The 27,882-nt window shown below is 43.0% G+C and overlaps 1 protein-coding gene across 2 annotated transcripts in view; it reads right to left on the bottom strand.

Moving 5' to 3' along the window:
• fndc3ba (fibronectin type III domain containing 3Ba) overlaps positions 1 to 27,882 on the bottom strand; it is a 348,395-nt gene that overhangs the window by 236,524 nt on the left and 83,989 nt on the right. For both annotated transcript variants that reach the window (XM_048542804.2, XM_048542805.2), the window contains one exon: positions 15,349 to 15,424. In XM_048542804.2, coding sequence (XP_048398761.1) covers positions 15,349 to 15,424 — 76 coding nt within the window. The remainder of the gene's footprint in view (positions 1 to 15,348; positions 15,425 to 27,882) is intronic.

The following is a 27,882-nucleotide window of genomic DNA, read 5'->3' as shown; positions in this document are numbered from 1 at the left end:
TGGAATGTTGACCTCCTGTCTGCTATGCGCAGCACTCCAAACTTCCCGCTGAATCACTTCAGACTTCAGCATGCATCTAAAAGGTTCAACTCATCCAACACGAGGCAGTGCTGCATTACTGGGGACACTATCTTGCAGGTGAGATATTCAGCTGAGGCCCCATCTACATTCTCAGCACAGCATAAAAAGCATGGCATTATTTCAAAGCAAAATCAGCTATTCTGGACCAATACTGATCCTCTGACCAAAGTCAGTGAAAACAGATTATCCAGTCACTACCTCGTGCTGCCCTCGGATTGCCTACTGTTTGCTATGCAAAAACAGTGACTACGCTTCATAAAAATGATTCAAACTTGCACCCTAAAGATGTACACCTATAGCTCTTTTTGCTTTACACTGCTGCACACAGGGCAGGGTGAAAGTTGGAGGTACAAAATGGGACACTGTCAGAAAGAAGAGGGGTATTTTCTGATCAGGTGCAAGCCCTCTCTGAAAGATGCTTCACTGTACGAGTTAACGCCAAGGGCAGGGAGCCTTCATATCATCAGAATCCAAGGCAATTCAAAAAAAAACAAAACGTGAACATGAAAGCAAATGCCTCCTGATTATAATAGGAAATAGTTGGAAACATTTCAAGGTTATAAACTAATCTGAAATGCTCAAGAGACTGCAATACCAGGACAGCTAGACAACAACAAAAAAAGCTTGGAGTTTATCCTTTACCAACATATCCTTGAAGTTGTATGTTCCTCTGTTTTGTACAATACAGGGGTTCCAATAACGTATTCCTTAACCACATCTAGAGTCACTGGTGGACAGGAGCCATTCAGTCCATCAAGTTTATTTTCTTTGCGATAACCAGAGACTTGCACTTTCCTGTTCTTATGCAACAGCCCTGTGACTGACCCCCTCTTCAATTATTTGGCCAATCCCTTTGTAAAGTTACCGAAACTGGTTCCAACACCCAGACAAGTAGCACACAGCTCATCAATAATGCACTACATTAAAAAGCGCTGCTACGCTACTTCTGTTTCTTATCACCAAATAGCTTAAGTCTGCATGCTCTGGTTATAGGTTTCTTCTGTCACTTGAAGCAATGTGTCCCTATTTACTCTAACAGAATCAAACCAATTTGCCAAAACCTCTCTGGTTTAACATCTCATCCAAAATATGCCATCTCCAACCACGCAGCATTCCAATTGAGACTCACCCAACATGTCACATTCTTTACAAGGGATGTGGGAATCAAGGTCAGTATTTTTTGCCCTTCCCTAGTTACCATGGAGAAGGGGGTAGTGAGCTGCCTTCTTGAACTGCTGCCGAGTGAGTGCTGTAGGCAGATCCACAAAACTGTTGATGAGGAAGTTCTAGGATTTTAATCCAGCGGCACTGAAGGAACAGCGACGTATTTCCGAGGCAAGATGGTGTTTGGAGGGGAACTTGCAGCTGGTGCTGTTGCTGAGTATCTGCTGCCCTTGTCCTTCTCGATAGTAGGAGCCACGGGTTTGGGAGGCGCTGTCTGAGAAGCCTTGGGTGAGTTCTTGCTGTGCATTTTGAGAATGCACACACTGTTACTGTGCACTTGAAACATCCAACGTATTTAGGGGAGTTGACATCTGAATGTGTTAAAACGGCTATACCCCTCCACTTTACCAGTCCCTTGCTCTCACCAAGGGCTCATGATAATTTTCAGGCCTTAAAGTAGTATCACAGTAGAACAAAGTTTAGGAACCGCTGACTTCCTGAGTCCATAAATTCCACCATTTGACTTATTTTCCAGTTCTATTGCATGACAGGTGGTTTGTTCATTCTCTTGGTGTGGGTCTCAATGTGGGAGCAGCAACGGTCTAGCAAGGTGTAGGGCTGGATGAACACAGCAGGTCAAGCAGCAGAGGAGCAGGAAAGCTGACGTTTCAGGCCTAGTTTCTGAAGAAGGGTCTAGATCCAGAACATCAGCTTTCCTGCTCCTCTGATGCTGCTTGGCCTGCCATGTTCATCCAGCCCTATACCTTGTTATCTCAGATTCGCCAGCATTGGCAGTTCCTAGTATCTCTGTGACAATGGTATAGCAGCTGTCTTTCAGGTGAGATGTTAAACCAAGAATACATATCATGGTAATAGTTTACAGAGGAACTGGAGAGCTCTCCTGATACCGGAGGCAATATTTATTCCTCAACCCATAACATTAAAAAATAAGAATCTGGTTGTTTAACTCATGGAAACATAGAAAATAGTGCTTCTGTCAACCATTCAGTATCTTAAGCCAGCTCTGCTATTCAGTATGATCATAGGAGATCATCCAACTCAGCACCCTATTCCCAGGCATTTCCATAGCCATTTGTGGGAGCTTGCTGTGTACAAAGTGGGCACCATGCTCTCTGGCATGTCAAATACCAGGAGGCATATGTTTAAGGTGAGAGGGGAAAAGTGTAAGGGAGATGTGTGAGGAAAGCTTTTTTTTAAAAAACAGAGAGGGTGGTAGGTGCCTGGAATGCACTGCCAGGGGAGGTGGTAGAAGCAGATATGTTAGCAATATTTGAGGAATTTAAATCGATACATGAACAGGCAAGGAATACAGGGATAACAAAGTGTGAAGCTGGACTTCCTGAGATTGAACAAGGTAGCACAAAATCACAACTTTGTTATTTCTTCTTTTTATATAGAATGCCTACAGTGTGGAAACAGGCACTTTGGCCCAACAAGTCTACATCAACTCTTGGCACATCCCACCGAGACCCATTCCCCTGTAACCCACCTAAGTAACACATCCCTGAATGCTACAAACAATTTAGCAAGGCCAATCCACCAAGCCTGCACATCTGTGGACTGAGACAGGGAACCTCAGCACTTGGAGGAAACCCACGCAGACATGGAGAGAATGTGCAAACTCCACACAGACTCAAGGCTGGGATCAGACCTGGTCCCAGGTGCTGTGAGGCAGCAATACTAACCACTGAGCCACCGTGTTGCCCCTCTGTGGCACTGGATCCTGCAGTAACGCTGACCTTGGGTAAGTATAAGCTTTAAGTAAACCATTGCCATGTTAACAGATTGACTGTATGTGTGCCAATAGATTGGGAATAAGTTTGTACTGCCCCACGTTGTCGATGGTGGAGGAAAGAGAGAGCAAGGCACCTTGGCATAAGTGACATTCATCATTTCAAAACACAACCCATCAGGTAGCACAGTAACATCAGTGTGTTTAGAGAGGGTCCTGCCAAAAACACACACTCCTCGCTGCCACGTTCTCGGCACAAGACCCACATATTCCAGCCAGCAATTCTACTTGTATCGCTGCTGAATGGCCCCTGGCTTTAAGAGATTGTTTGGACTCAACTTATCAAAGGTCTGCCTTTATTTTCTTTACTATGCCTCATTCTCCTGCAGCCCCTCTTCCTGACCTGCTCCTGAAGTATAACTCAGTAACATGAACTTGTCCTTTCTGGTGATTGAACTCAACTGGATACTCCTCATCTTGTCTCCTCCCGACCCCCACCGAGTCAGCCTTGGTCAGCATGTCGGAATGTGCAACAACAAAAAAAATCAGAAAGGATGGCTGTCCTGCTCGTGTATGACCATCACACAATGAGTGCAGATCAGGAGCTGGAACCTGTTGGATGAGAAGCTGGTACTGAAAGGGTCAAAGCTGAACACTGCGTTAACCTCCATTCAATCTGAAGCCCTGGTGAGCAAGTAGGGTGAGCAGCTCTGGATGTAGAAAGGGATACCTACATCCCCCAATAACAACAGTGTCTGACTAGCTCGTGTAACATTTATCTACCCGTTTCCATGCAATAAACAGAATAGATGAGGTTGAGAGTGGCTTGTTATTCCTCAGTTAAGGAAGAGCCTCTTCACAAGACTCCTCACTACTGGATTATCGTTGCCCATGGTAGCACTCAGGCCCAATCAAGGGAAGAGGACTGGTGGCACATCTTTCCACCCATGAGACCACAGAACCCTGGATTATTCCATCAAGAAGAGAGTACTAAATGGTCATGCAACATAAAGGCTGGGATGCCTTTCCTGAGAAGGGGTGAACTCTTAAAGATTACGAAAAGAGCTAATAGGCTGGAAGAGGTTTCCTTTCATCAGACAGTCATTAAGAGGGAAGGTGATGGCCGAGCAGTATGATCGCTGGACTGTTAATCCAGAGACCCAAATCATGCTCTGGGGACCCAGCTTCGAATCCTGCCACAGCAGATGATGAAATTTGAATTCAGTATATATTTGGAATTAAGAATCTAATGATGACTGTGAATCCATTGTTGACTGTCAGGGAAAAACCCATCTGGTTCACTAATGTCCTTGATGTGACTGCAGACCCACAGCAATGCGATTAACTCTGAACTGCCCTCTGGGCAATTAGGAATGGGCAATAAATGCTGCCTAGCCAGCAACACCCTTATCCCATCAATGAATAAAGGGGAAAAAAATTCCCTCTGGAATTCAGGAAAAAGACTTTACCCAGAGATTGGTGAGAAAGTTGAACTTAGAGTGACTGATATGAACAGTATAGAACCAAAGTAGGCCACCACTTTGAAATTCTCCACATACAGTAGTTCCTGCACATTTATCAGGTTCAGTTTAGTTTTCTCAGGGAGTTGACCGAATTTAAAGTGTTTCCCACTCAAGTGGTATTTAATACTTAGAGGATCGGTGAACTTTGGTCAGGTGAAGAACTACTGTCAGGCACATCCAAAAATAGTGTGGCGCTATCACACAGCCCTGCTTGACACCAGTTCGGATTTTGAAGATACGAGAGCCACTCTCATCCTCACCTATTCTGTTTAAGGAAGACCCGGCTTGTCCTTGAATGTTGCCAGACAAAACTCAAATCAACCCAGACCTGGTCAGTCAAGTAATCTCCTGTACATGTTGAAGCAGAGAACTGGGAATATGCTAACATACTTTGGCAGTCATCTCTCTCTCTCTCAAAAGGCTGCCAGCGATAAGGAGATCCAACAGTGATCAGCTGCACCAACTCCGCCTTCTATACATTACAGCAGCGAGTGTTTGGTGACAAAGACCAAAATAAACTGACAGAAGAATCATCATACAGAGAAACTGGCATCAACACACTGTATTGCAGTACGTCATGGACAGTGTATCAGCCGTGTATCACAGCACTGGAGAAATCCTGCCAGCCATGTTTCTAATACATTTTCTAGACTTGACGGGAGAACCATCAAAGGCATGTTTGTGTCCTTCTTGAAGCTAGCTCTTCAGGCATTCAGTAAGAACTCCTGCTAAATCAGTTACTTTGGACCAGACACTGTTGGGAGCGCTGAAACTCATCTCCCCTGCCAGATCCAGTTTACTCAACTCTCAGAAGGCCATCACTGCAGGGCAACGACAAGGAGAAAACACAACAAAGACACTGAGACTCGACTTGATGTGCAACATCATTAGCAACTGGGAAGAGCTCATGGCCAATGATTCAAAGCTATGATGGCTTGTCCAACAAGCTGTATGACTCTTCAAGTCCAAATTCCTTAACAATGAAGTGGAAAGGGAAAGAAAAGGAAATCAGTCCTGAATTCTGGACCCTACTGTCACATGGATATGGTGCCCCCATGCCCAACAACCCGTACGATGAGAACAGGAATATGGGAGCATGGGTAGACTATTCAGTATGTTGGGCCTACCCCAAAATACAACACAATCATGAATCAAAATATCAATGCCTTTTACCCACACTATTCCCAAAGCCGTTTACATCGTTGGTCAGAAGAAATCTATCAACCTCATCGTTGAATATACTCAGACTGACCTTCCAAAGCCGTCTGGGGTAGAGGGTTCTAAATATTCACAGCTCTTTTAGTAAACAAAACTTCCTCATTTTAGACCAAGGTGGCATTCCATATCCTTTTAAATTGTGCCCTTTTGGCTCGAGACTCTTCCACCAATGAAAAATTATTACCTGCATCTACATTGTCAGTCCTTTAAGTAGTTTGTTGGTTTCTAAAGGATCACCTCTCAATCTTTGAAATGCAACTCAGCTCCAGTTTTCCCTGTCACAACAGTTCTGTAATCCTTGGTCGTGTGAAGCCTCACAGCAGAAGCCTGCAATACTAAATAAATGCCGTGGTTGACGTGTGGGACAGCAGACAGTGATAACAGATACTGTGTAGAGAACGGGATAAGAAAATACAGTGATGAAAATGAGTTAAGGAGTGACAGAGGGGAAGTTTTTTTCTGAATACCTGCATGGGCTATTTTAATATTTAATAAATGTGACAATAAAGAATATTCTAATTCTAATTTGGTGCTGTACAGTGATTTGAAATATCCATCTATCCTGGAAAGTGCAATATAAAAACAAAATACATTTTCTTTTTAAATATTCTCCCTAAACTGCTCTGTTGCCATAGTGTTAAGGGCTTGGATGAAAATAAATTTGTTAAGTGTGTACCAGAAAATTTTCTGATTCAGAATGTGGATGTATCTTAGAGAAGGTGCAAACTTTGACCCACTCTTCCATAATAGGGCAGAGCAAGTAACTGAGGCGTCAGTGAGGGAGCACTTTGGGGCCAGTGATCACAGTTCTATTAGTTTCAAAATAGTGATGCCAAGGGATAGACCACATCTAAAAGATAAAGTAGTAAACTGGAAGAAGGCCAATTTTGATGGCATTAGACAAGAACTTTCAAAAGTTGACTGGTGGCGGATATTTGCAGGCAAAGGGATTGCTGGCAAGTTAAAAACCCTCAAAAATGAAATAACAAGAGTCCAGAGACAGTATGTTCCTATTAGGGTGATGCACAAGGCTGGTAGGTGTAGGGACTGTGAAAATTGAGGTTTTGGTCAAGAAAAAGAAGAAAACATATTAGTTATAGACAGCAGGGATCAAGTGATTCCCTAGAAGTGCATAAAGGCGGAAAAGATATAATTAAGTGGGAACTCAGGAGGCCAGAAATGGGACATGAAATAGCTTTGGCAAATAAGGTTAAGGGGAGTCCAAAGGGATTCTACAAATACATTAAGGACAAAAGGGTAAGTTGTGGGAGAATAGGGCCCCTTAAACAAGGCTACCTATGTGCGGAACCATAAGAGATGGGGGAGATAGTAAATGTGTATTTTGCATCAGTGTCTATTATGGAGAAGAATATGTAAGCCAGTACTTGGGGAAACAACACCAACATCTTGAAAGATGTACATTTTACAGAGGAGGTACTGCTGGACATCTTAAAACTCAAAGGTGGATAAATCCCCCGGACCTGATCAGGTGTACCTTACAACTTTGTGTGAAACTAGCAAAGTGATTGCTGGGCCCCTTGCCGAGATATTTGCATCACTGATAGCCACAGGGGAGGTGCTGGAAGACTGGAGGTTGGCTAATGTGGTGCCATTATTTAAGAAAGATGGTAGGAAAAACCGGGAACTCTAGGCTAGTGAGCCTGACTCAGTGGTGGGCAAGGTGTTGGAGGGGATCTTGAGGGATAAGATTTACATGTATTTGAAAAGGCAAGGACTGATTAGGCAGTGTGTGTGGGAAATCATGCCTCATGAACTAAATTGAGTTGTTTGAAGAAATAGAGAGGAGGATTGATGAGGGCAGCATGGTGGATGTGATCTATATGTACTACAGTGAGCTGTGTGACAAGGTTCCACATGGTAGACTAGTTAGCCAAGTTAGATCACAGAATACAGGAGAATTAACCATTTGGATACAGAACTGGCTCAAAGATAAAAGACAGGGGTTGGTTTTGGAGCAATGCTTTTCAGATTGGAGGCCTATGATCAGTGGTGTGCCACAAGGATCACTGCAGGGTTCACTGCTTTTCATTATTTATATAAACGATTTGAATGTGAAGAAAGGAGGTATGGTTTGTAAGTTTGTAGATGACACCACAATTGGTATTGTTGTGGGCAGCCAAGAACATGGTGGCACAGTGGTTAGAACTGCTGCCGCACAGCGCCAGGGACCTGGGTTTGATTCTACCCTTGGGCTACTGTCTGTGTGGAGTTTGCACATTCTCCCCATGTCTGCATGAGTTTCCTCTGGGTGCTGCGGTTTTCTCCCAGAGTCCAAAGATGTGCAGGCTAGGTGGATTGGCCAGGCTAAATTGTCCATAGTGTTCAGGGATGTATAGATTGGGTGAGTTCTTGGGGGATGAGTCTGGGTGGGATGCTTGGAGGGTTGGTGTGGGGTTGCTGGGTCAGAGGGCCCTTTTACACACTGTAGGGATTCTATGATTACCTCAGGGCCTTGATCAGATGGGTCAGTGGACTGAGGAATGGCAGATCAAGTTTAATTTAGATAAATGTGAGGTGCTGCATTTTAGAAAGGCAATTAAGGGCAGGACTTGTACACTTAACAGTCGGGTCCTGGGGAGTGTTGTTAAACAAAGCAACCTTGGAGTGCATATTCATAGTTCCTTGAAAGTGGAGTCACAAGTAAATAGGATAGTGAAGGAGGCATTTGGTATGCTTGTCTTTATTGGTTAGTGCATTAGGTATAGGAATTGGGAGATAACGAAGTGTGAAGCTGGATGAACACAACAGGCCAAGCAGCATCTTAGGAGCACAAAAGCTGACATTTTGGGCCTAGACTCTTCATTATCATTTTCTTATACTTTGTTATCTCAGATTATCCAGCATCGGCAGTTCCCACTATCTCTGATCGGAATTAGGAGGTTGTGTTGCAGCTGTACTGGTCCCCCTGCTATAGGAAGGCTGTTCTGAAACTTGAAAAGGTTCACAAAAGATTTACAAGAATGGTGCCAGGGTTTGAGCTACAGAGAGGCTGACTAGGCTGGGGGTATTTTCCCTGGCGCATCGGACGCTGAAGGGTGACCTTACAGAGATTTATAAAATCATGATGGGCATGGATAGCATAAATAGATAAGGTGTACAAGGTAATGAGAAGCATGGATAGATTCGAAAGCCAGAGACTTTTCCCCAGGACAGGATTGACTGCCACGAGGGGTCATAGTTTTAAGGTGTTAGGAGGAAGGTATAGAGGAGATGTCAGAGGGAGGTTCTTCACCCAGAGAGTTGTGAGCGCATGGAATAGTTTGCCAGTGGTAGTAGTGGAAGCGGAGTCATTAGTCACATTTAAGCGACTGCTGGACATGCACATGGACAGCAGTGAATTGAGGGGAATGTACGTTAGGTTATTTTATTTTTGGATTAGGATTATTCCACGGCACAACATCATGGGCCAAAGGGCATATACTGTGCTGTACTTTTCTATGTTCTTTGTTCTAAGGTCTTTTGGCCAGGTTAAGGAAGTCCAAAACGAGAGGTCATAGGTTTAAGGTGAGAGTGGAAAGATTTAAAAGGGATCTAAGGAGCAACTCTTTCACAGAGAGGGTGTTGTGTGTATGGAATGAACTGCTAAAGGAAGTGGTAGAGGCTGATATAACAACTGCAATATTGACTAGGCATCTGGGTGGTTATATGAAGAGGAAGGTTGAGAGGAATATTGCCTAAATGCTGGCAAATAGGACTAAATTAATCTAGGATAATTGTTCAATCTGGGCAAGTTGGATCGAGGGGTCTGTTTCTATGCTGTACCGGTGTATGACTCTATGACCCTATGCATTATGACTTCTCTCCATGCTACAATGACTCCTCCAAAAGGAGAGAGGTGCCAGAGTATAGTGGACACTCTGTGGAACTATGGCCCTGATAAAGGTCTCTCTAGGGGAAGGGACATGGTCACTAAAAATAGAGTGAGCTTCCGGTTTCTTCCTTCTTGCATGGTGCAGATGTCAAGAACCATTTCACCAAAACCCGTCCCTTAAGTCTTTAGGCAGATGTTTGGGTGGTAGTGATCCTGTTTAATGCTCTAGGAACATAACACCAGATGGAATTTAATTTAATGATTAAATTTTGGATTGGAAGCTAGTCTTAGTGACAGTGACCATGAAACCATCATCAATTGTCATAAGAATGAATCTAGCCTCACAAATGTCCTTTAGGGAAGGACACCTACCAGCCTTATCCAATCTGACCTACACACAACTTCAGACCCACGGCAATATGGCTGCCTCTTAGCCAATAGTTCTGCTAATTTTCAGCACGCAGATCTCCAAGATCAATTCACAGCAACAACTTCCAAAACCGGAAATCGGCCAGCATAGAAACTTGGAGTGGCTTGAGGGAACAAGCTCTGAAGGCCTTCTTATTTGGTCTCTCAAGCCACCCAGGTCAAGGCCAATTAGCACTGGGCAACAAGTGCTTGCCTGACCATTGATATCCGCATTCCATGAGAGAATAAGGGAGAAAAAACACCCTTAATCCAAACCAAGTGATGATCTTGTGATATTTTTGCTGGGCTGTTAATCCGGACTCTAGGGATGTAATGTTCTAGGGACCTGGGATCAAATCCTATCATGGCAAATGGTAAGTCTGAACTCAATACATATCTGTGATTAATAGTCTAATGATGACCATGATTCCACTGTCAATTATTTGGGGGAAAACGCCATCTGGTTCACTCATGTCATTTGAGGAAGGAAACTGTCATCCTTACCTGGTCTGGCCTACATGCGACTCCAGACACACAGCAGTGTGGTTGACTTTTAACTGCTCTCTACGTAATTAGGGGTGGGCCATAAATATTGGCTTAACTAGCAATGCCCTCATCCTGATAATGAATTTAAAAAAGCCCATCCCTCAACAATGCTTGTATATCCAGCTCAAGTGCATTCACTCGCCCATCACGAGCTGTTTCTACAGGGCGGTGGTTTTATTTTGGGTTCAGAGAAATTTAGACTACAAAGCCCAGTTTCATTATCCTGGCGGCAGGCTCGGAGACCAGAGCCTGGGAGTCTGTCACTGGGATAAGGGATCCAGATTTAGCAACCTCAGTGAGCCAGATTCCCAGAGTCTGACCTGAACACATGCCAGTCGAACAGTGACTGGATGGTGCAGCTGCTTTTTCAAACTGTTCTAACGGTTTATGTCAAAGATTGTTCATAATGATAACGGTCACCCCTAGGGGGAGGGCTGCGGGTGAGGATGGGGGATAGGAGGTAAAATTAATTCATGTATTCTGCACTGCAATATCCTTGTTTCCCATGGTGAGAGGGAGCCTTTATCTGTCCACCTCAGCCAATATTTTACTTGCTGTAAGAGTCTCATTGATAACTGACTTTGAGTCTTACAGCATGGATACAGGCCCTTCAGCCCAACTCATCCGTGCTGACCAGGTTTTCTAAACTGAGCTAGTCCCATTTGTGCGCAATAGGTACATATCCCTCTAAACCTTTCTTATCCATGTACCTGTCCAAATGTCTTTTAAATGTTGTAATTGTACCAGCCTCTACCACCTCCTCTAGCAGCTTGTTCCAGACACACACCACCCTCCGTGAAAAAATTGCCCCACCGGTCCTTTTTAAAATCTTACCCCCTCACCTAAAATCTATGCCCTCTAGTTTTGGTCTCCCCTACCCAGGGAGGAAAAGGCCTTTGGCTATTCACCTTACTCATACCACTCATGATACCCCTTATAAACCTCTAAGGTCACCCCTCAGTCTCCTTTCACATGTATTTCTTTAACAAAAGGACAAACAGCACCCTTAAACCGACCTTCCTACTCAGCATTCCAGCTCTAAGAATCATCTCAGCTCCTTCCTCCTGTCTCTTCTCCAAAGGTGGCCAAACCTCCGGCATTCTGTGTTGCAACAAAGCACTTTCCAAAGATTCATCATTCTCTGTAATTTGACTATCACCTCTCTCCTCCCCTGTTTCATTTGCCCCACCTGCTGTGGAAACACTGCCAATTGATCAACATGATACTGGCTACCCCAATAGAATTCAACTCATTCCAGACTCTCCTGCCCTTAGCCTACCTCTCAAGTCCGGTACATACTGGTCTGAACTGGTTCTTGAGCTGATAAAAACCTTAATCTTATCATCTTAGGTCCTTGTCCAATTATCCCTGCATGGTCTTGCTGCTCCATATTGTGGTAATCTCCTCTAGCCCTACAACCCTCTGATATTTCTGTGCACCTCGAATTAGGCCTTTGCAAAATCCTCAATCTGAATGGGTCCACCATCAGAGGCCATCTCTTCAACTGTCTGGAGCCTAATCCATGGAATTCCATTGCTAAACCTCTCTGACTCACTCCTGCTTTGCAAAACTCTTTATAAAAAAAACTTGCCATTTTGACCAAGCTTTCAGTCACCTGTTCCTCTGTGGTTTTGTCTGAAGATGCACCTTTGGATGGTTTACACAGTTAAAGGCACTGTAGAAATGCAATTGCTGTTAATGTGTGTAGGAACGCCTCTTGCATAAAGTAAAGAAAAGTCACAAAGTGACAACTGCACATTTGTAGAAAGCTTTCAAACAGGGATTCTTAACAGTTGTCCAGACAGTCTCAGAACCTTTCAAGCAGCCAGGATGTGCAGGGAACTAAACATCAATTACTAAACAGTCAGGTCAGCATGGTCTTAGATGATGATTGGGTTGCTCTCTCATTACAGAGACAACTGGTGGTGACTTAACCTGAGGGTCAGCATATCTCAGGCAAGGGGAGAGGGTAAGAAGGAGAGTTCTTTATGCTAACCTCAGTTGGTGATAGGAATTAAACCTGTGTTGGTGGCATCGCATGTTTTGCACATCGACTGTCCAGCCAACTGAGCTCAATCAACCCCCAAACAGCAGCAATGGAATGCAAAAAAGAACAGTAGATCAGATAGCCCTGTGGATGCTGAAAATCTGAAATAAAAATAAAGGAATTGCTAAAGAAATTCAGCACATCTGACAGCATCTTTGGAGAAACAGTTAACATTTTGAGTCTGATATGACTCTGGCTCTGAAGATTCAAAATGTCAGTCTCTGTTTCACTCTCCACAGATGCGATCATTACTGCTGACTTTCTCCAGCATTTTCTTGCTTTATTCCTGACATCCGTAGGTTAATTTAGGATTTTCAAAATGACACAGACCATGAAGAGGCCATTCAGTTCAACAACCCTGTGCCAGCTCTTTGAAAGACTTAAACAATGAGTTCCACTCTCTTGCTCTTTTCACAAACTTTTGCAACTTGTATTCCACTTTTTCGAATATTTTTCCAATTCCTGTTTTGAAATTTACCACTCAATCCATTTCCACTGCTTTGTCAGCCAGTGTATTCTGAATGACATCTGTTGTGTCAATTAATAAAATTCATCTCCTAGTTTCTTTGTCAAAGCTCTGTAAGAAATTGAAACAGTGGCCATTGATTACAGACCACCAGCCAGCGGGAAAAAGTTTCTCTTTATTTCACAGTCTTACTTTTGAACAGCTACCTGGGCAGGTCTTGTGGTGCAGTGTCCTAGTCTGTGTCAAAAGTTCTGGGTCTGAATCCCACCATGCCAGAATTCGGTGGCCATGAAAGATGCATTAATAGCATGGCCAAACAGGTTGACTATTAGCCTGCAAATACTTCCAACATACACCATTGGCAGGTACTAAAAGTGGAGAGATTCCTGATTAGCTGTGCATTGGAAAGAACTTTGGATTCTCTACATTACTAGCATTGGTTCTGGATAACATGTCTGTAAAATGTTATGCTGTCAGAGCAACTCAGTCATTCGTTGGAGGTAGAGAAGTTGGGGCAGTGCATGCTATTGGCTGGATGGCGTGGACAGGTATACCGACATACCTTTGCTGTTAGACCTTACATTAACCAGGCTGAAAGTTGCAATCTTTGTATCCTTTTCTGACCCCAGTGCTGGTCATGCAAATGCACCTGGAGGAAGGTCAAATTCTTCTTCGCCACAATTGAGATAGCAATCATCCTTTATCAAGGTATTAGATCAACTAAACGGAACAATCCAGAGGAAGAAACTACAGAGAGTTGTGAACACAGCCCAGTCCATCATGCAAGCAAACATCCCATCCATTGACTCCATCTACACTTCTCACTGCCTCAAAAGGGCAGTCAACATCAAAGACCCCTCCCAGCCCAGTTATAATCTCTTCCAACCTCTTCCATTAGGCAGAAGATAAAAGCTTAAACACATGTACCAACAGGTTCAAGAACAGTTTCTTTCCTACCAATATTAGACTTCTAAATGGACCTCTCAAATTTCAAATCAAATGTTGATCGTGCTTTTTGTGCTCCTTCTCTGTAGCCACAACTGTGTATTCCTCACTCTGTTTAATCAGCCTATCATCTTTGTACTGCACACAGAACAAAACTTTTCACTGCACTTAGCTACATGTGACAATAATAAATCAAATCAAATCAAAGCTGTGTTCTTTAGTATGTTGAGTCCCAAACAAGGGGAGGAAAATAAGCTTCACATTTAGGAAGGAAATTACAAAGCTTCTTTTCAAACAAAGGGTAGTGGAAACCTGGAACTCATTCACCCTTTCTCTCTCTGTTGATAGCCATGGATGTTGGGAGTCAATTGGAATTTTCAAGCCTGAGATCCTTGTTGGGCAAGGGCATGAAAGGAGGTACAGTTAAGATGGGTAGGTAGAGTTGAGGTGCAGCTTAGTCTTGATATGATTGTCTTGCAGGAAGGGCTGAATGGCCTCCTCCTATTCAGTCTGCAGTATGAAGGCAGATCATTGTTCTAGCACAACACCAGAAAGGGATTTTCAGTTGGAACATAGGAAATTTGAGATTCATTCAGCAACAAAGAATGGCCCCATCGGTCCAGCTGGCCAACTATTATCTATGGAACAGCCTGACACCTGGCTCAAAATAAAACACACTTAAAAAGATCTGTTATGGTTATGACTCATTCCAGCCATCGCCGTGAAGCTGCATTGGGTTTCCATAATCATGAAGATAATAATTAAAGGCTGTAAATTTATCAAAGCCACAAAAAGTACGATCTAACACTTTTGGATATGTTTGGGGTGATTCAGAAGTGTTGTTCATTCACAGGCAAAATAACTTTGAATGGATCAGTGTTTGCATGCTCTGGCCTGAGGAAATGTGTCACTGATTTGCTTTAAATAGCTTCTTGCTTATTTGCTGCAAAGCATAACATAATTAATATCATTCAATCATTTCAGATAAACTAGAATTCAGAATATCAGCTTAACTTCGCATGACATTGTCAATCCATGGTGGTGGGTAAGCCTGGTTTTGTAATTTACCATGGCAGGAACCGGAGATAAAAAGCAGGACATTCTGCAGTGAGGGTACAGTAAAACTTGGAGTTAAGGGATAACATGGCAAGGGATAATCATCCAGGGTTCCTGTTCTTGATCACAAGCAATTGCCCCAATATCTAGTCTGTCACCATCAAACCAAATCACGTGCTTGCTTTGAATGGTGTTCCAGACATTGCTGTGTGAATGGATGGCCAGTGTACAACATGAACATACAATCGGTATAAAACACCCATCAGGTATCCCCCACTCTGTGGCACAGGCCACAGTTCATCGTCCTACCTTGGATACACTGCAGGGACCCATCTTCTGCTCTGATGGTGAAGGTTTCTCCCGGATTAACCTGAACTAAAATAACCTGCAACAAAGAGATCAGAGTTAACTGCAGTACCAAGCACAGAAAGAAAACTGTTCATATCTCAAAAGACTGCGACTGAGCGATCAAGGCTGAAACAATAGAGCCAAAGACATGCAGGGCTACTGAATTTCAGTTTATGCAGTGCTGTGCTATGCCACACACTGAACTCAGTACTTGGCACCCCCCTTTCCCTCCCCACCCCACTTTTGGACCATCACAAGAGGAAGAAACTACCTTCCTCTAATCACTCTCCGGTAACCACACCTCAAAATGCCATAGGGCCAATGGAGTCCCCAGCTATCCAGGTTTCAAAAGACACAATGTAATGGCAGAAGCTGTTACTCATTCTTTGGGACACGATGGCTGCAGGCAAAGTCAGAATGTGCTGCATCGCAGCATCTCTGTTGCGCTGAAAGAGGTAGTGGCAAGCCATCTTTCTTGAACTGCTGCAGTCCACACAGTATTTCCTATGACTGACTGACTTGTGCAGGTGTGGGACTGCAGTCACATAGCAGCCCAGAGCAGTAGAGGGTAAGGATGGCTGGTTTGCTCAAAAAAGGATATTAATGAACTTTTAATGGTTTTTTTTTAAATTGCAATCCAAAAGTTGCATGGTCACCACCAGCTTGTTATGGTGCATTTTAAGTGGCTGTAGGTACAGTGTCTGTATAAAAATTGGTGGGGGTTTACTGTTCCAATGTACCATGTGATTCAGTCTTGGCTTGTTCTGCAGTAGCTGCCAAACTGCAATCACGCAAGGTCCCCAACAGTGTAACACTGCCACCCATTTCGCAAATGCTTCATGAATGAAGCAATGTATTCTTCCATTAACCAATTGCTCATGTGTGGTCAGTACCCTGATGTTTATCAGTAAACACAAGAAAAATATACACAACTCAGCTGTTTTAGAAATTCCATACTGCAACTGAACTCAGTCTACTAACTGGACCACTACAATGAACATGAAAAAGAAATAAACAATTAAATTCACTGATTTTAACTGAAATTGATTGTACACAGCGTGTGATAAACTTGCAGGTCTATCAACTTTACCCCAAAAGAATCCAAACAGCTGCTCAACTCCAAGATTAACACCATGAGTTACAGGCTGCTATATTACTTCATACAAACAAGTATAGGAAGTTTACCAGATGTCAGAAGCCAAATTTGGCTCCACAGATAACATTAACAAACAGATTGTCTGGTTTTTATCTTAGCTGTTTTCCAGATCTTGGAAGTCTATTGTCAACACAGATGGGCATACATGGTGAAAGTCAACATCCCCTCCAATAGACCAACTCAACCTTTGGCCAAATGAGCAGGACAGTTTTTGTGGACCAGGGTCTCAAATCTGAGGCTAAAACCATGGCTTACCAGGCATCTCCCTTAAGCTTAAAAACACTTTACAGCCACTATGTTGCAAGACCCTCCAAATCTCACAGCAAGAAAGACTGCCCAACAGTCATATCCTCTCACAAGCTTGAAATAACTAAACAGAGGCCAGTATCCCCTCACCGAGTCACCCCTTTATTTACACATGGCCTTTGGCCAACCAGCTCAGAGTCAGCCCCTAGAAAACAGAGGCTTTCTGAATCTCCTGCTTATATCTGTCACCGGGGCTCCTTGATTAGCTCTGGTTAACAACCCCAATTAGGGATCTGATTGTCAGTGAGACTCACTGGGCTCTTGTTCCAATCACTACAAGCCAAACTGAATTGGGACATTCTGAGATGGTGAAAGGTGCTATAGAAATTAAAGCTTTTGCTTCAATAGGCAGAGACGTGTCAAGGCAGCTTTCAATGTTACAGGCTGTTATATCTATGTAAATATGAAACAATCTCCCATCTTTCTTCTTCAGGATCTTGTCTGAGCAGACATTCATTCATTTGGAATGAAATATTTTCACCTTCACCCCTCAAGGTTTGAGTGAGAAATGAACAGCTTGTTTTATTACAGTACCTTTTGTGGCCTCAGAACTACTCAAGGTGCTCCACGGCCAACAAAGTAGTCAGTTTAAGAATGGCAAGTTCCCACAAATTGAAATGCAATAACGATCAGAGAATTTAGATTAGATTTTCGCTGACTATTAAATACAGACCAGGATCAAGGTAAGAGTTCATTGTGTTGAGGGTAAAATATAAACAATTGATAGAGGATTGGCTCACAAACAGAAAACAGAGAGATGGGATATATATGTAATATATATAATAATAACTAGGAGTGTTACCAGGATCAGTGCTAGGGTTTCAATTATTTACAATATACTGTAGATGACAGTATGCATGTTGAACTTGCAGCTTTGAAAGTTCCCTACAAAAACAGGTGTGTGGGTGGTTAACATTTTAAAATGCTACTGACATCTACGCAAAGAGTTGGCAAGTCTTAAAGTCCTGCATACCTTCAGAACACAACTCATGTCGTCTGCTTGATCCCTTTTGCTCAGTTGTAAGGTATTGGCAGGAAAAACTTCTTCACCCAGAAAGTGGTGGATATATGGAATGCTCTGCCCCAGAAGGCAGTGGAGGCCGACTCTCTGGATACTTTCAAGAGATGGATAGAGCTCTTAAAGATAGTGGAATCAAGGGTTATGGGGATAAGGCAGGAACAGGATGCTGATTGTGGATGATCAGCCATGATCATAATGAATGGTGGTGCTGGCTCGAAGGGCTGAATGGCCTACTCCAGCACCTATTGTCTATTGGCAGGTAAAATGTTCCTTTGTGGGTGAAAAATTAAGGGTGATGATGAATGCAAATTAGGGGTGGGGTGGTGGGGGAACAATCTACATGTTGAGTAAAAACATAATTTTTAAGGGCAGGGAAAGTAATATCTCATATAATTTGGGCCAATTTATATGCTGCAATTTATGGCACATTAGCAACTGCCATGAAAATACTAATGACATTGTGGCTAAATTTGTTGACAATACAAATGTAAAAGTAGGAAAGCAAGCTGTGAGGAAGACAGAGTCCATAATAGGGAACTATAATATATGTTAAGTGAATAAACATGATCAAATAGAATGTAATGTATGAAAATGTTAGATTATACACTTTGTCAGAAAGAATCGAAAAACAGCATGTTATTTAAAATGAGAGAAATTCCAGAACACTAATGTAGAGGGACCTGGGTGACTTTATACATGAATCACAAAACGGTACCATACAGAAAATGATTTGAAAAGCAAATGGAATATTGGCTTTTAATGCAATAGGAATGGGGATTAGAAGTAGGGGAATGCTAACTACAAATGTATGGTGACTACATTTGGAGTAGTGTGCAAAACTTTGACCTCCTTACTTAAGGAGGAATGAACTTGAATTGGAGACGGTTCAGAGAAGTTTGACTGGGATGATTCCTGGGATGAAGGAATTGTCTTTTGAGGGATTGTTCAGCAGGTGGGAAACACATTAGCCAAGATGCGCACAGCAAGCTCTCACAAACATCACAGGGGTGTGAGTTCATTGAAAGAATGCCAAGTGATCATACATATAAAATTTATAAACACATCATGGGATGTGGGCATCTCTGGCTAGGTCAACATTTACTGCTTGCAATTGTCCAGCAGTACTTTAGAGTCAACTACATTGCTGTGTGTCATGGGTCATATGCATAAGGATGGCTGATTTCCTTCCCTAAAGGACATTTGTAAAGCAAATGGCTTTTATGGCAAACAACAATGGTTATTACAAGGTCACCAGTAGACTGGCTTTTAATTCCAGATTTTTACTGAGTTCAAATTTCACCATCTGCCAGTCCCAATTCACCAATCCCCAGAACGTTAGCCTGGGGATCTGGGCTATTTAATGCAGCAACATAACAATGTAGCCACTGCCTCCCCAAATGTAAATACCATATAAACAGATCCAAATATGACAGACAGGATATTAAAAGTACCGGATTATAACAAGGAGTAAGTTTTATAACAAAAGTGCTTCATTCATTTCAAAGTGCTTTGGTACATTGTGATGTTGAGCAAAATTAGAAGAGAAAGTCGTAATGCTGATGGGGAAGTTAAATTGGCTTTATTTGGGATGCTTTCCCAAGTCTCAATATCTCACTGGTAACATCTCTCGGGTCACAGCAGATGCTAATCAGCAGTGTAGACAATCAGTGAGTCAGACCAGAGCAATTTAACCCTCCTACATTGCAGAAACAAACTTAATTGAACATTCTGCCTTGAGTGAACTTTCTCCCACATGCAAAGTCAATGAGCTAAATGCCCATTCTGCAAAGGCTGACAATGCCAAGTGTCTAATAACATTTGGTTGCCAAGACAACAACCAGCTGCTGTCTGCCCACTATTTATGGAGAGGTAACTTCAGTTCACTTGTCGAGCAGAGGAGTTTCAATGCCATTCTTATCCACCTAAACATAGTCAGCGAGCAGGTTTCTCGTTCTGGTCTCTCACAGTTCCCTTGTGTATCCCCTAATGTTCGTCTAATTGACACTGGGAAGTTCCACACAGCTAAATCGGCGTGCCTACCTCAACAATATCATCCAGAAACAGTGTGTATTTATTTAAACATACACTGCCAACTTCCAGCTCCACCTCACCATCTTTCTTCAACACTCCATGCTCTATAAATTGCCACACTGATTAGCTGACATCCAATACTGAATGACAGGGATTTCCTTCAACTAAATACTAGGGCATCTAAGGTCACAGTCTTTGGTCCCCACCACCAACTTCACTCCTCAGCCACCATCTCTGTCCTTCAATCAGACGACAATCTGAGATTTATCCAATCATATTTGACATTGAGGTAAACACCTGAAACAAAACAGTCCTGTCACCAAAACCTCAAGGTTTAACCTTTTTATTCACTCATGGAATGTAGGCGTTGTTGACCGGGTCTATATTTATTGCCAATCCCGAGCTACTCTTGGATACAATGGCTTGCTAGGCCATTTCAGGCCAGTTAAGAGTCAACCATATTTCTGAGAGCCACACATTGGCCAGACCAAGTAAGGATGGTAGATTTCCTTCCCTAAAAGAGATGAGTGAATCAAATCGGTGTCATGACAATCAACAGTGGTTTCATGGCCATCATTAAATTTTTCAATTCTAGACTGTTATGGTGCAACTTAAACCCATGTCCCCAGAATATTATCTGTCTCTAGTCTAGCGACAATACCACCATGCCATTGTCTCCTTCCATAAAGTCACTATGACTCTTCACTTACCTCTGTTGATCTGCTGCTTAAACCCTCAACAAAAACTCAGAAAGACTCGAATTAATGTCACATTTTCTACATGGATAATACTCTCATGGGGCCTGACAGCCAATTAAGAGCTTGTTAGTGCTGGAAACATGCACGCCTTTAATATCTCTAGACTCTATATCAATATATTTCTGATAGGCCTCTCTCATCCTCTCCTCACATGAAACTGAGCTCTCCAAACCTCACTGCACATATCCCAATTCACACAGAGTGCCATTCGCCTATCATCAACTCTATAGTTGCTGTTTGCATTGCTTAAAATTGAAAGTTTTGTTAAATTTGAAGTCTCCATTGTTACCTTTCTCCTTATCACTGTAACTTTCTCCACCCCCTCCCCAAACCCTCCAAGATCAGTATATTCTTCCAATTCTGGACGCTTGAGCAGCTCTGATTTTAACCCATCCACCACTGTCTGTGTTTTCATTGCCATGGCCTGAAGCTCTGGAATTCTTTCACTGCATCTCTCATCCTCTCTTATATCTTTCCTGCTTTATGACAGTCCTTGAAACCTAACACTTCGACCAAGCTAATAAAATGTGAGGCTGGATGAACACAGCAGGCCAAGCAGCATCTCAGGAGCACAAAAGCTGACGTTTCAGGCCTGGACCCTTCATCAGAGACCAAGCTTTTGGTCATCTGTCTTAATATTTCCTTAAATTGCACATTTTTCTTTGATTAAGTGCGTCAGTAAGGCATCTTTGAATATGTTTACCAAGTCAAAGGAAATAGAAGTTTTTGCTGTTGTTGTCAAAGTCATGAGTGTGGTGTCTCTGCTAAGGAGAAAGTCTGCAATTCACCTGATGAAGGAGCAGCACTATGAAAGCTTGTGATTCCAAATAAACCTGGTGGGCTTTAACCTGGTGTCATGTGACCTTTGACTTTGTCCACAGGGTTTACAGCAGAGAAACAGGCCATTTGGTCCACCCTACTCCATGTTGGTGTTTATACTCCACCTGAACCTTCAACCAGCCCTCTTCATCTCATGCCATTTGCATATCCTTCCTTCCCTTTCTTCCTCATGAGTTCATTGAGTTTCCCTTCAATATGTCAATATTAACTTAACAACCTCAATGTTCTTTAGGCCTGGACTGTTCCCAGTCATTCATCCTCCTCTATCTTTTATTTGGTCCAAAATTTATCACCTTAATTGCCACAGTTTTGTATGTTGGTTTAATCTATTGACATTTTTCTCCAATTTTATATTTCCATCTGCTCCACAGTACCATGCCACCTAAAATTTTATCATCAGTAAATGTGGATGTACACAACCAATGTAGTTGAGTACTATGGGGCCTCAACACAGATCCTATGGGACATCATGAAAAACATCCTGCCAATTACAGTACCTGCCTCATATGCCAAATCTCTGTCCCCTGCCACTCAATTAGTTTCCTCTGAAGGCCAATAATTTACTGTTAATTCCATTAACTGCAATTTTAACAAACAGTCTCTTGGAGACCTCATCACATGCCTTCTGGAAATCCATATTAATAATACCCTTGACATTCTCTTGTTCTCTCGAAGACCACACCTGAAATATTGTGAACAGGCTTAGTCCTCTTTGAGAGGATGAATAGAGTCTCTCACATCAAATGGTGCTGATCTTGCTAATGTTGATCTTGCCTACTGCATGCACAGTGAGACATAACCTGTATAAGTTTTTTTTCACCCTATGATCTGTATGTCCTTGCTTACAATGATTTGCCTGTACTGCTCATAAACAAACTTTTCACTGTACTTTGGTACAGGTGACAATAAATCAATTCAAATCCTGTATTATCTCTTATGCTGGCATTGAATGCAGTACAGAGAAGGTTCATTAATTTGATTTTCTTATGAGGACAGGTTGAATAGACCGGGCTTGTACTTTTGGGTTTAGAAGAATGAGGGGGATATTACTGAATTAAATATTCTTAGGGACTTTAAAAGGGTAAGTGCAGAAAGGCTGTTTCTTGTTCTGGGAGAGTCAAGGATCAGGCGGCATAATCTCCAAGTAGCCAGAACTAGGACAGAGATGAGGAGGAATGTCTTCTCTCGTAGGGTAGTGAATCTGTGGAATTCTTTCCGACAGAGGGCTATAGAGGCTGGGTAACTCAGGAACATTCAAGACTGAGATAAACAGATTTTTAATCAGTATGTGAATTAAGGGCTACGGGGAAGATAGTGATTGTAATCAGGTCAGCCAGGTGGAATATGAGTGCCCTGGTTGGGGTTGTTAACCTGGTCCAATCAGGGAGCCCTGGCTGACAGTTATAAACAGCAGTGTCAGAGGTCCTGCTCACTCTGAGAAAGCTGGACCAATGTCAAGTATTATGCATGTGTCAATCCAGGGTGACTTGGTGATGGGATACTGTTCTCTGTGGAGTAATTTCAGTGAAAAGACAAGAAAGTGGAGTTGAGGATTATCAGATCAACCATGATCTCATTGAATGGTGGAGCAAACTCAATGGATCAAATGCCTGCTTCTGTTCCAAGATCTCATGATGTAAATTTCCATCAGATTCGCCAGGCATGACTCTCTGATTAGCTGGAAATTCACAGGGTACTCAGTCACAGTAAGCTTAGTTTTAGACTCCAGGAATTCCCACCAGCAGGCATGCAGGTAACTCATCTATAATTCCCTGTCACCTCTCCCTTGACTTTATCAAAGCTCTAGGCTACCTGCGCTAATATCTCTGCATGCTGTTGAGTGTCAAATTTTGTTTGATAACACTGTTATCCCTTTTGCTCTGGGTTCATCTGCTCTTCAGACTCAGATCTGACCTCAAGGTGTTTCTTCAAATAATATTTCTTCACAAACTATGTATGGTCTGATCTGTCAGCAGGAACACTCATTCTGGAGCTGCTTTAGTTTCCAACCTACCAGCAGACTGTCTCTCTGTCATGACTACTGAGGAGACAGTTATGTCATGGCATACAACAGGAGCTTATCTGCATGTTCATTAAACTGTCTCCACACTGTAAAGCACTCAGGGCTTGTTTTAAAGGTAGGATATAAATATACTTGTAGTTTGTGCTGATACTATCATAAATGAATGTTTTCAATTTGAACACCAGTTTGAAACCCCAGTATTTAAAGACCTAAATGATTATTCTTTTCAGGATTTCCTCACAGCTCTGTCCAAGGAACGCCAGCACAATCCTGGAGGATACGTGGCAACCTGAATCTTCCCGCCCCATCATCTTGTGCCAAAATACACTGTTGCTTCTGAGACCTGTGGCTGCTTTGGTTCCATTAGTTACTTGGCAACCTGACTCACACCATGTTGTTGTTGTCATAGGGACTGATAGTTACCTTGGTAACATATCTGGATGCTTTGTAAGGCATGTTGGGAGTCGTAGTTTCTTGGCCAGGGCTTAGGCTTTCGCCTTTCAGTCAAATCCATAACCTCCCAATCCCTACTGCTGTATTAATTCAGAATAGGAATGCAATACATGTCTGAAAGTTTAGCTCCGGCACTAGGCTTTGTTCAAAAAAACCTCTTCCATTATGTAAATAAAATCCAGTGAATCCCTATTTTGGTCTGCTAGTGAAAGGGTTGTTTCCTAGAAGCTACATGTCGTGATCTGTTATAACACCTAAAGTAAGTCATAGAATAATTTGGGTCTTGTAGTTCAGCCATAGGAGCTGAATAATGGGCATAATCATGTTAGGCATAAATATCATAACCCCTGAGACATACTCCTGAAAAATCAGCAGTTACCGCTCCCTTTCCTGTTACCATAGGAACACTCTAAATGACCTCATTCTCAGGCCTTTAGCCTAGTGGTGCTCTCTCTCATTCCCTCTGCACTAGTCCACACAATGTTCTGTTCATTTAGATATTGCATTGAGGTCAAATGTCTCAATGTTTTCCTCACCACAACTTAATAAAACACTCTAAGCTTTACTCTGTATGTAAGCCTATACTGTACCTGTCCTGCGAGTGTTGACTGGGGACAAAGTAGAGGAGGACTTACTGTGTATTTCACACCATGCAGTCATGGGAACGTTTGCTAGAGACAAGGGAGAGGTAGCTTTACTCCGTATCTAATGTGACGCTGTCCCTGTCCTGGGAGTGGTTGATGAGGTCAGGGTACAGTAGGCATTACTCTGTATCTAACCCCGTGCTGCATCTGTCCTGGGAGTGTTTGATGGGGACAGTCTATAGAGAGCTTTACTATCAGTTTAAAGAGTCAGAATCATACAGATCCTTTGGTCCAATTTGTCCAACTTGTCCATTCCAACAATGTTCCCGAACTAAACAACTCCCAATTGCCCGGATTTGGCCCATATCCCTCAAATTTTTTTCTATTCATGTAACTGTCCAAATGTCTTTTAAATAGTAACTATACCTGCATCTACCACTTCCTTTGGTAGTTCACTCCCCACCTGGACCACTCTGTAAAAAAAACTTGCCTCTCATGTCCTTTATAAAAATTTTCCCTCTCTGCTTAAAAATATGCCCCTTAATTTTGAACTCCTCTATCGTCGGAAAAATACTTCTGCTGTTCACCTTACCTATGGACCTCAAGAGGACTTTACTTTAGTTTTCAAAGAGTAGAAAGAGCTTTACCATCTGGGTCTGTGCTATCCCTGTCCTGGGAGCACTTAATGGGGGCAATGTAGAGGCAGCTTTACTCTGCATCAAACCTCATTCTATTCCTTTCCTGGCTGGCAAAGATTGATTCTGTTGTTTAACCTTCTGTGTACTTAAACATAATATTGAAAAGAGATGTCGAGAGCAGGATGAGATATGAATGAGAATGCGATTCAGAAGTTATATTTGAATGACCGCAGTAACAGGGCCCATAGGTCATAGAAAGCAAATAGTTTTCCACTTGAAACTCTTGGTCCGACTGATCTCTCAAAGCCAGTTCCCTGCCCTCTGATGTAAAACACAGTGACAGTGAGTAAAACCCAGAACCATGATGTATTGCATCGCTACAAACAGCTCCCTAAGGTGAACAAACACTGACAGAAGACCTTTCTATTCCTGCAGAACTCTCAAATTAGCACCCGCCAATAACTAGCCCAGCAGACCCAGTGTATCACCGTCTTGCTGCAGGAAAACTCATTAGGTTTTCAGTCTGTCGTCTTTACAAGAATTTAATGCCTGTCAATTTAGCCTGCTTGTTAGTGACTCCCTGAAGTTCTGGTCTTTCAGCGAGGGTTCTCCTACTGACTGTAGAGCTCACTGCTGATACTCAAAAATGGAGACAATCCCACCACCCCACCTCACTTATAAGATAAAAAGAGACCAAGAGCATCTTTCATAGAATTTCCACAATTTTGAAGCTGGCCGTTCAATCCATCGAATGCACACCAACCCTCTGAGCATCTCATCCAGACCCACCCCCATTCCCTATCCTATCCCTGTAATCCTGCATTTCCCATGGCTAGTTCACCTAACCCAACCCAACCTCTGGACACTAGGGGCAACCTAGCATGGCCAATCCACCTAACTTACATATCTTTGGGCTGTGGGAGGAAACCAGAGCATCACAGCAAACCTACACAGAGAGGGGGAGAATGCAGAGGCTCCACACCAACAATTGTCCAGGGTTAGAATCGAACCTGGGTCCCTGGTGCTGTGAGGCAGGAGTGCTAACCGCTGAGCCACTGTGCCATCCTTCCATAACCTCAAAAATGCTTTCCAGCCCATTTAATGCTTTTATTGAAATGTAATAGTCACTGATCCAATGCAAGAAATACAGCTGCCAATTTGCACACAGCAAACTTCCTCAAACAGAAATGAAATGATGTCCACAGTAATCTGCTTTTGTGGTGTTGATTACGGTAAAATCCTGCACAGTTCTTCAAAACAAAGCCACAGGATCATTGGCAAGAGCGGACAGGCCCTCAGACTGCTACACAACCAAGCTCTATCAGCTCCGTGCTCAGCATTCGGACCTCCAGGTTCCAGGATTTTGGGTTCAAGTCACCTCCCGAGGTTTTAACAGAAAATCCAGACAACTGCAGTCCCGAGGGAGTGAGGCACAGTTGGAGGTACTACGACTGGGATAGGAAATTAAATGGAGGCGCTCCTCTCTACCTGTCCTCTCCTCAGCCTCTATCATCAATCAGAATTGGATGTGACGCCTCTTGCAGTTGAATGGCTATTAATACTGATGCTGTAAGCTCATGGGTTAATACTTGTCATGGTGGCAGCTACCTACGGAATTCGAACCCAGTGAATAGTCGATGCCATGGGGGGTAAGTTGTTGCTTTTATGTTGGGAATTAATAAAAATTACTTAGTTTTAGTGGTGGACCACCTGAATTGCCTCAGATATGGGGGATCTTTCTATGCTTTATCAGGAAAACAAAGGACTTGCATTTCTGTTACACTCTTTACAACCCCGAGACGCACTGTCATATTTTAGTGACAATGAAGTATTTGTTTGAAGCATCATCCCTGTTACAATGTAGGAAACACGGGAGCTAATTCACACACAAGCAGCTCCCTTAAATATTAATGGAACAGATCAGCTGTCTTTACTTGTCCCCCACCCCCACCTTTGCTTAGAAATAATGGTTGTGAGATTTTACAAATCCATTTGGGTATGGGCAGTCAAGACTTTGGTTTGGAGTCGGCACCTCCAACCATGCAGCACCCCCTCAGTGAGTGAACCAAGAATGTCACTGGATGCAGAGAGTCCAAATGGAACACCAATGTCAAAATGTGTCACTTGGGGTGGCACAGAGGGTCAGTGGTTAGCACTGCTGCCTTCGAGTGCCAAGGACCCAGTTTTGATTCTACCCTCTGGCGACTCGACATGTGCGTGCTTGTGTGGAGGTAGTACATTCTCCCTGTGTCTGTGTGGGTTTCCTCCGAGTGGTCCCACAGCCCAAGGATGTGCAAGTTAGGATGCTGAATTACCCCGCATTGTCCAGGGATGTGCTGGCCAGGTGGATTAGCTGTGGTGAATACAGGGTTGAGTGGGTCTGGTTGGGATGCTATCCAGTGGCTGGTGCATCTCAATGGGCCAAATGGTCTCTGTCTGCATACTGTAGGGATTCTATGACAAGTCTACATGATGATCAACCCACTCCAGCAATCCATGGTAAGGAATACTAATCTTCGGGAAGGCAGCAGAGGAAGTGTTAAATAATGTGTGAACATTAAACAAGGAGCTCTGACAAACTGAATACCTCACTTTAAGTCGAGCTCAGTGAGAGCCTTTGGCCGTGATAGCTAGTGAGCCACAATCTAACACCAGCGAGGGGGTTTCCCAACCCCAATCCCCCAA

This window comes from Stegostoma tigrinum, chromosome 14, assembly GCF_030684315.1.
Source record: "Stegostoma tigrinum isolate sSteTig4 chromosome 14, sSteTig4.hap1, whole genome shotgun sequence".
NCBI classification, from domain to species: Eukaryota; Metazoa; Chordata; class Chondrichthyes; order Orectolobiformes; family Stegostomatidae; genus Stegostoma; species Stegostoma tigrinum.
This window is presented reverse-complemented; position numbering and strand designations above follow the sequence as displayed.